General features: G+C 43.4%; 2 protein-coding genes across 3 annotated transcripts; both read left to right on the plus strand.

The window, feature by feature from the left end:
• The first annotated feature begins 488 nt into the window (after nt 1-488).
• On the plus strand, nt 489-2852 carry LOC111651492 (retinol dehydrogenase 11-like). The gene is made up of 2 exons (XM_023401432.2): nt 489-852; nt 2433-2852. The coding sequence occupies exons 1-2, from the start codon at nt 531-533 to the stop codon at nt 2693-2695; spliced, it is 585 nt and encodes a 194-aa protein (XP_023257200.1). The 5' UTR covers nt 489-530; the 3' UTR covers nt 2696-2852.
• A 385-nt stretch (nt 2853-3237) lies between these two features.
• On the plus strand, nt 3238-8069 carry LOC111651493 (dehydrogenase/reductase SDR family member 13-like). 2 transcript variants are annotated; one of them, XM_087172720.1, is made up of 6 exons: nt 3238-3563; nt 4916-4995; nt 6250-6316; nt 6541-6713; nt 7317-7470; nt 7652-8069. In XM_087172720.1, exons 1-6 carry the CDS (start codon nt 3437-3439, stop codon nt 7909-7911), a joined length of 861 nt encoding a protein of 286 aa, XP_087028846.1. In that variant the 5' UTR covers nt 3238-3436; the 3' UTR covers nt 7912-8069. The 2 variants fall into 2 exon arrangements, with proteins under 2 accessions (XP_087028846.1, XP_023257201.1); XM_023401433.2 differs by lacking the exon at nt 6250-6316 and adding an exon at nt 6000-6123 and having other exon boundaries at nt 3248-3563; nt 4916-5034.
• The last annotated feature ends 685 nt before the right edge of the window (nt 8070-8754 follow it).

An 8754-nucleotide genomic window follows, 5' to 3' on the forward strand; every position in this document is an offset into this window, starting at 1 on the left:
CTTAAAATATTAACGTAATGGCTAAAAAGTGTTCTGTGAGGTGACCTTGACCTTTGACCTTTAGCCACCAAAATCGAATAAGTGTAATCTTAAAATGTACAATAGGTGAACCATATATGTCACTATAACCTGGATAAATAAAAAAAGACTTGTTAAAATGTAAATAACAGTCTAAAACTAGTCTCTTCTTAAGTATCGTTGTTATTATTATTATTATTATTATTATTATTATCATCCTCATCAGACAGAAAACAGAGGCAGCTCAGTTCTAAGACATTTAACAGAATCTTTAGACAAAGACATTTGATAGTTTTTATTTATTTAAGTGAAAGATTTTTACTTTAATGTTTCACTGTTAGCAGTTTGATAAATACAGGCCCTGATATCCACATCCTTTATTCTTTATGCTAAGCTAGGCTAAACATATCCTGAATATCTGTACTGGACGAATCGTCTAACTTCAGGTCCTTTAGAGATAACAGTTTTAACTTGGACTCTGTCACTTCCTGGTGTTTCTGTCCTCAGGTCTGATGAACAGCGGAAAGACGGAGGATGGTTTCGGGATGATCTTTGGCGTCAATCACCTGGGTCACTTCCTGCTGACGGCGTTGCTCCTGGACCGGCTGAAAGCAAGCGGGCCGAGCCGTGTGGTGACCGTGGCCTCCAAAGCCTACGCGTTTGGGAAGGTGGATTTCAACTGTCTGACGACTCACAGAGATTTAGTTTTGGGCAGCAACAGCTTCCAGCTCTTCCTGAACTACTCCCACAGCAAACTGTGCAACATCCTCTTCACCTACGAGCTCGCCAAGAGACTTCAGGGCAGCGACGTCACCTGCTACAGCCTCCACCCAGGTCAGTACACATCTGATTTTTACTAATGTTAATGTTTGCATGCAGCTTTTTACCACAGGTTACTCTGAGTCCTTGTTATGGAAACCCAACTCTGCCAAGAAAAGAAAACAGACGAGTTAGATTCCTCAGGTATCAGCAGGACTTCCTCCTCCACCTGCAGCTGCTTCCAAATCCTGCTGTCAGGGTTATCACCTCACCCCTGACCTCGCCTCTTTACACTGGCTCCGATAGATTGATTTACTGCTCACCTTTAAGTATGGAGGACCAGTGAGGTCACAGGAAAAATAATAAAGCATTTCCTTAATTTTTTTTCAACAGACATTAAAAATAGGAATTGTAAAAAATAATTGATAAATGAAAGTTTAATCCACCAATAAATACTTCATTTTTAAGAATGGAGCATAAACTCATGTTGAATAAACAATTTATAAATACATTTATTAATTCATGAATAAATAATAGAATTTGAAAAACTATTTGAAAAGACATTTAAAAAATGGGAAAACATTTCCGGAATCAATTTTCTATTTCCATTTCCCTTTTCCAGCTGTTTTTCCTTTTCCAATTAGCTAATCGATTAGCTTAGTCACTCTCAGGGACCCTGGGTCTTCAGTGCTGGTGAGACACACTGGTTAGCTCTCCAATGTCTTTTAAAATGTCTTTTCAAATAGTTTTTCAAATTCTATTATTTATTCATGAATTAATAAATATATTTGTAAGTTCTTTATTTAATGAGCGTTTATGCTGTTTTTAAATCAGAAGTATTTATTGGTGGATTAATCGTTCATTTATTAATTCCTATTTTTAATGTCTATTAAAATATGAAATAAAGGAAATGCTTTATTACTTTTCCTGTGACATAATTGTAAATGGTTTATTTAATAATAGTTTTATGCTGTTTTTGTAAATCAATTTTAAATCTGAATCTGTAAATGGTATGCATCTCTAATCGAAGTCATTTCAGAGTCTTACTGCTGAGAAGCATCTGATTGTTTCCGTGACGGCGTCTGTGCGTCACGAGGCTCGTGGCGAGCGTCGATACGCGTCATCGGACACTTAGAAAGTCTTGTTAGCAGAAAACTAAAAACAAAAGTCCTCTTTTTCTTTTACACCGCTCTGCACAGACACAGTTATTTTCTTAAAACCCACTTATGGCCATAACTCAAGAGTTCCCGCGCTAATGGACTGCAGCTGGACTGCAGCTGGACCGGTTGGTGCAGCCAACAGCCGCCAGGCGCAGTTGTGGTTGTAGTGATTGTGAAATCAGCAGCTTCAGAAACACTCACACCAACAATCAGTCTGATGTTTGAACAGTGTCTGAAGTTTGGCTGGTTGGACACGTGCACCGGTGAGCAGGTGTACAGGTGTTCCTAATGTCTCCGCATGAAACTTAACATTAAACACAATGTCGACTTTTTATCTTTAACATTTAGTCTTTGCGTGTCATTATTTTCAGTTTGTTCTCGATGAGTATTTTTCTTTTTGTCTTTCAGTACTTTTCATCTCTTTCTTCTTCCAGTCCTCGTGAATTAAATCTATTGTCAGTTACAGTCTTTGGTTCTTTTCTTTTCTCTCTCCAGGAGCCATTAAGACAGAGATCGGCCGATACTCCGGCTTCTGGTGGAAGCTCTTCTTAAGTCCCATCATCTTCCTCTTCTTTGTGGACGCTGAGTCCGGAGCTCAGACCACGCTGCACTGCGCCCTGGAGCCCGGCATCGAGCACCTGAGCGGCCACTTCTTCACCCAGTGTTCCCCGGTGATCAACATCGAGTCCAAGGCGAGAGACGACGCCGCGGCCCAGAAGCTGTGGGAGCTCAGCCAGAGGTTCTGCGGCCTGTCGTGACGTGGAACCTCAGAGCCTCGTGTTTATTCCACAGGTTCACATGAATGTGACACTTACACACTCGTGATTACAACAACAGGTCTGATCCACTTTCCCCACTGATAAATGTCACGTGTGATGTTTTCTCCCACTCATTAAAGTTTGTCCTTGAACGCAATTTTGACAAATATTTATTGATGATAATTGTTTTTATTTACACAAATGAGCAAATATTTTGACCCAGTCTGTTTTCACACGTGTAATGATGCTTTAAAGTGTAAACACATCCTGTTGATCATCACGTTATAATTTATCACATTAATAATCTGAATCTTCAAAGTAACTTGTAATTAATCTTGTCAAATAAATGCAGTCACAAGTAAAATATAAAATATGAAACAGTAAAAGAATCTAAAATGTTGACGTGTTTTTAATCCCCGCGTTTAGTTTTTTAAAATTTCCTTTATATAAAATACCTGGGCTTTTAATTTGAAGGTTTTGGCAGGAAGTTCTGTTTCAGGTTTAGTGTCTCTGGGGTTCAGGGGGGTGAGTCAGTGGGTGAAAGGTCAAACAGCAGCAGAGAGTTTCAGGTGAGCGTCAGGTGAACCGGTCGGACCGGACCGAGCTGTGACGCACCGGCCCCGCTCAGGCAGGAAGAACCGCTCCGACAGGTGAGTCCCTCCAGGTGGATACATAAGCGACAGACCCGAGCTCCTGCGGCACTCCGTGATTCTCAGGTGGATCAGACAGACGTGACGAACCATGTTTCACCTGCTGGTGCTGGCCGCGGTTCTCCTGGGAGGATACATCTTCCTCACACAGACGCTCTTCAAAAGATCCAAGTGCAGAGGGAACGCGGCGGTGGCCGGGAAGACCGTCGTCATCACAGGTGAGACTCACTTCCGGTGACTTGATGGTCAACGTGAGCTGCAGGGGTGGAGGAGAAAGAGGCTGCAGCCAGGTGGGACACGGACTACTTCATGTGCAGATAAAGAAATTACAACAAACTGTTTTGTACAGATTTCACACTGAAAATTAAAACTGAGTCTCAGTGAGTGAAAACTGATCTGACAGAGAGAGGATCAAATCAACTGCACTCCGGAGAGAGAGAGAGAGAGAGAGAGAGAGAACCACAGGAGGCTCAAAAATTAAGATTATAGCTTTAAATCCCAGTTAAGGTTTCCTTTGACGTCATGCTGAAAAACAAGTTGTTTCAAAGTTAAGATTTTCTTGTCTGAGTTGAGGTTTCCTTGGTATTTAAGGTTTTCTCTTTATCTTAGTCTTAAACTTAAGGAAACACTCAGTCAGTTAAACTGTTGCACAAAAGACCTCAGAGACCAAAGTAAAAACTAAAGGTCCCTCTGACTCTGAAGACAGTGAACGCAGCACAGGACAATGATGATGATGTCCTTTAACGAAGCGAAGAATTTTACTGCTGTAAAACCTCTTTCACTGCTGTAAATGCCTTAACTTTGTTCCTTAACTAAGGAAACCTTTGAAGAGATTCTGTGAAACACCCTTAAGTAACTCCCTCAGCTAAGGAGAAATTAAACCTTAAGTGTCAAACTCCAGTAGAAAACTTTGTGAAACTGGCCACAGAAGTTCTTAGAAAGAAAAACAGAACGTGTCATGAGTGTCAGTGACGCCTTCAGCCAATCAGGACGAAGCTCTGACACAGAGGAGGTTCCCATGGTGCAGCTGGAGGAGAGCACCTGCAGCACCTGACTCAGAAAGCTGCCACCTTCTTCCTGTGATGTTCTAATGGCATTTTAATGTCTCTGGACATTTTTTACTACTGTTACTATTACTGGCTGTTCTGTGGCAACGATCTCTGTCGCAACAACCTGATTTCTTTTTTTTTATTATTAACTTACATCTTGAACTTACTTTAACTTACATCCATGACCCACTGAAATCCTCTAAATCAAAGTGTTGGAGGATTAAAATAATGATTCTGTATCCATCTTTAATGTGGAGTGTGTTGTGATGTTGAAGGGACGGAGGGTGACGAGCAGCAGAGAAGAGAAACTGATCAGATGCTTTATTGTGATTTTGATCTTTTAAAAACGATCTTTTAAACGTCTGTAATCCATCATGTTAGTGGCTGTTGAGCCCTTTTGTCATTATTTTCTCTCTTCGTGTTTGTGTTCATCAACTTCAGGTCTGAAAATGAAAACCATCCTCTTTGATTCCACTCTCTTCCTGGATGGAGTTTGTTGACAGCTTGTGTTTTTGCCGCAGGAGGGAACACCGGCATCGGTAAAGCCACGGCGCTGCACCTGGCCAGGAAGGGAGCCAGAGTGATCCTGGCCTGCCGAAACCGGGACAAAGCCGAGGCCGCCATCGCCGATATACAACAGGTGTTTATAGTTTTTATGTGTCAGCCTGGCGACAGTCAGAGCAGCAGCCATTTTGTTTTTTAGGTTGACAGTCTCTCCCATTCTCGTGGACACGATATCTCAGAAACACCTCGACAGAACTTCTTCAAATTTGGCTCAAACATTCACTAGGACTCAATGATGAACTAATTAGATTTTGGGGGTCAAAGGTCACAGTGACCTCACAAAACAAGCGTAACTCAAGACAAAATTTCACACAAATGGTTCATATTTTCTCTGACTCTGGATAAACAGGATGTAACCTGGAACTAGTCTGAGTGGCGGAGGGATACAACTGTGAGGAGGTGATTCTGGTTTTTAAGTGGACGGTTGTATATCACACCTGTAGTCTTTAAGTATTGACGGGAGCGCTTATTCAGGAACCAGGCTATGAAACCAGAGATGTCCACAGTTCTGTCTTGATCTCAGAAACATTTCCTTCAGGTTTTGACATTATGAGTTTTTTCGCTCTGAAACAACACGAAAACAAAACAACATACATGTCGCCAGCGGCAACACCATAATGTCTGGGGGCAGGTGACTGCTGGGAGCTGAACCGCATTCCTGCACTAATGTGAGCGAAGGAGGATTGAGAGTAGAAAGAAAGGAAGTGTCACAACCATGAGGTTCTTTATTTGCTGAAGGGAGTTGAAGAGTTAGTAAAGAGAGGTGAAGTGAAATGTGCTGAGAAAGATGTGAGTGAGGAGGGTTAGAGAAGGATGGAAGCATGAAAGCAATGAAGTGCGCAACATTTGCTGACATGTCAGCACTGAAAGAAGTTGAAGTTGTGTATGAAATGAAAGGAGTTGAAGTGTTGGGGTTGAAGTCGGCTGCAGGTTAAGTGATTTAACTGTATATATCCAATCTTTTTTATCTATCTGACTCTCAGTCTTTTTTTTCAGTCTGTGGTATAGTTGTAGTGAATCCAACATTGTCTTATTTTGCAGGAGACAGGAAGTACTGACGTTCTCTACATGCACTTGGACCTGGCCAGCCTGAAGTCCGTCCGCTGCTTCACCGAAACTTTCCTAAAAACTGAGTCCAGGCTGGATCTGCTCATCAACAACGCTGGTACACACAAACACACACGTCACCACATCACAGGAAGTGGACCTGAACCCGAACGCGACTTCAGAGACACTGTCAGCTGCTGAGTCAAATCTGAACATCTCATTAGTTTCACACATGATGAAACAACGTTATGAGAATGACAGGCAGCCGTGTCTTTACTCCAACCAGGACAAGGAGGAACCAGGAGGAAAAAGTGATGAACCTGGCTGGGACTTGTTGTTCAAGTGCTTTTAACTTCAAAAATCACAAAGTAATATTTGTGCATGTCAAAAAGAATATAGTAAATATTTGCTTTTGCTTAAAACACCAACGTCAGAGTTAAATCAGGGACAAACGGGGACAATCGACAGAGACTCGTCTTATATTTCTCTATAACAGAAGAATAATCTTCAAGTTAAATCTTTGTCTGTCCTGCAGGTCTGGTGGCCGACGGGCGGACCGAGGACGGTTTCGGCATCCAGTTCGGTGTGAACCACCTTGGCCACTTCCTGTTGACCTGCCTCCTGCTGGAGAGGCTGAAGGAGGCGGGGGGAGGACGGGTGGTCACCCTGTCCTCCATGGCTCACCGCTGGGGAAACATCGACTTCGAGGTGAGCACTGAAAACGCCGACACGACATACGTGCACACAACATTGATGGTTTAGTTTCTGAGCTTTGTTTGTTTAGTTGCTAATAGATGGAGGGAACAATGTGCCACGTACCAGGGTTCAGTGACAGGCCTTTACTGTGATACTCTCACCACAGGAAGTACTTTTACTTTGATAGGTTACCCTCCAATTGGTCCAATAGGTTCATAAAAAGGTTTGATCATCAGTGTCTTTCTCTCACTGGAGAAGACGAAGGCGTCTCTTCCTCCTGCCGTTCCTCAGATGTCCTCGAATACTCAACAGATGTAGGAACATTGTGTTTCTCAGCGTTAGAACCGGTTCTTCTGTTTCAGGGCTCATGTGTGTTCGGCTGTGACATGACGTCATGTGAAATCTGTCACATAAAGGAATTCCTTCACGCCTCTGGGCTCACCTGCAGCTCCGGGCCTCACAGTCCGAGTCAACACCTGGACATGTGACGTCATCACATGCCTGTCGTACCACCTGTCACTCAGTGATGATCCCTGTCACTCAGCTGATCCTGTGTTAATTGTGTGTGTGTGTGTGTGTGTGTCTCTGTGTGTGTGTGTGTGTCTGTCTGTTCAGGCTCTGGCAGCAAACAAACACCTGGGCACCGGCAGGTACAGTTGGCAGTTCTTCCAGGCGTACTGCAACAGTAAACTATGCAACGTCCTCTTCACCCACGAGCTCGCCAAGAGGCTGAAAGGAACCAGCGTCACCTGCTACAGCCTCCACCCAGGTAATCAGGGTCATTTCCACACCTTTGCATGACAAACGTATATATGTAGTTTCAGGTTACATCTCTGTTTATCCAGAGTCATATAAAATATAAACCATTTGTGTGTTTTGTGAGGTCACTGTGACCTTGGATCCATCACTGTGTTGAACCGTGTGTTTCTCACCCCTCTCTCTTCCTGCAGGTGTGGTTCGTACAGAGCTGTCCAGACACGTCAGCCTGTGGCAGAAGATTTTCATCGAGCCCGTGGCCCAGCTGCTGTTCCTGGACCCGAAGGCCGGAGCTCAGACCACGCTGCACTGCGCCCTGCAGGAGGGAATCGAACCTCTGAGCGGACGTTACTTCGCCTGCTGCACCGTACAGGAAGTGTGTCCCAAGGCCAGAGACGACGCCGTGGCCCGGAAACTGTGGGAGGTCAGCGAGAGGCTCTGTGGACTCTCTTAAGGTGGACTGAACATGAAGGACTTTAAGATTTCTCCCTATCTTAAATGGATTATTAAATCCAGGATCCATGAACCCTCCCTCCGTTACAAACTGTTTCTTCTGGTGTTAAAGTTTGATCAGTTTGTGTCTGTACCAGTGTGAATATATCAGTAACAATGCTCTGCTCTGTGTAGCATCTTTCTTCTCATGTTATTTTAAAGTAACACTGTAGACCGGTGTTCCTGGTGACACAGAAGGAATCATGAGCGAGTGTTTGGGCTCTTTCCCGGAGTGTGGGAACATGCCGTGCTGCCGCCACCTTGTGGCCGACGTCTAAAACATCAAGGCTTCAAACTTCATTATTTTCTGGACAGTAACATGGCGATGAGTAACAGCAGCAGCGAGTTCAAGAGATGTAGTTCCTCACACTTCAACACATCTGTTTGTGCCTTAACCCAAACACCAAGGTTTCACTCTGTTTCCTATCCAGGTAAATGTACAGCTGCCATCTTTGTTTTGATGGGGGGGCTGTGTCTGAGTTTACTCCCTATTCATTACATATTGAACGACATCTAGAGTCCGTCATATCATTCGTCCTCTACACAGTGACCTCAAAAACTCCACACTGGAACGAAAACAGTTGTGTTTTTGGCATTTACACCACTTACAGTCATCTGACTCTACAGCTCACTATTGCTCACTATAGATGAAGTGTTGAACGTCTGTTATATAGAGGGAGTAGTGAATGTTGGAACAAAGGGGTTATTTCAGACACAGCCACAGTCATGATGTGGGAAAAGGGTTGAAAAATGATTTTTATGTATGTATTTATTTATTTATCCAGATGGTTGGTAGAGTCTTGGA

The sequence above is a fragment of the Seriola lalandi genome, unplaced genomic scaffold (genome assembly GCF_002814215.2).
Source record: "Seriola lalandi dorsalis isolate HSWRI2012SDOR001 ecotype SW California unplaced genomic scaffold, Sedor1 jcf7180002053681, whole genome shotgun sequence".
NCBI classification, from domain to species: domain Eukaryota; kingdom Metazoa; phylum Chordata; class Actinopteri; order Carangiformes; family Carangidae; genus Seriola; species Seriola lalandi.

What these genes read in the sequence shown, in the direction of transcription:
- LOC111651492 (XM_023401432.2), top strand. Translation starts at nt 531, where the DNA reads ATGAACAGCGGAAAGACGGAGGATGGTTTCGGGATGATCTTTGGCGTC. An exon ending in CTGCTACAGCCTCCACCCAG is followed by an intron (nt 853 to 2,432) that starts GTCAGTACACAT and finishes TTCTCTCTCCAG; the next exon opens with GAGCCATTAAGACAGAGATC.
- LOC111651493 (XM_023401433.2), top strand. Translation starts at nt 3,437, where the DNA reads ATGTTTCACCTGCTGGTGCTGGCCGCGGTTCTCCTGGGAGGATACATC. An exon ending in GAAGACCGTCGTCATCACAG is followed by an intron (nt 3,564 to 4,915) that starts GTGAGACTCACT and finishes TTTTTGCCGCAG; the next exon opens with GAGGGAACACCGGCATCGGT. An exon ending in CCATCGCCGATATACAACAG is followed by an intron (nt 5,035 to 5,999) that starts GTGTTTATAGTT and finishes CTTATTTTGCAG; the next exon opens with GAGACAGGAAGTACTGACGT.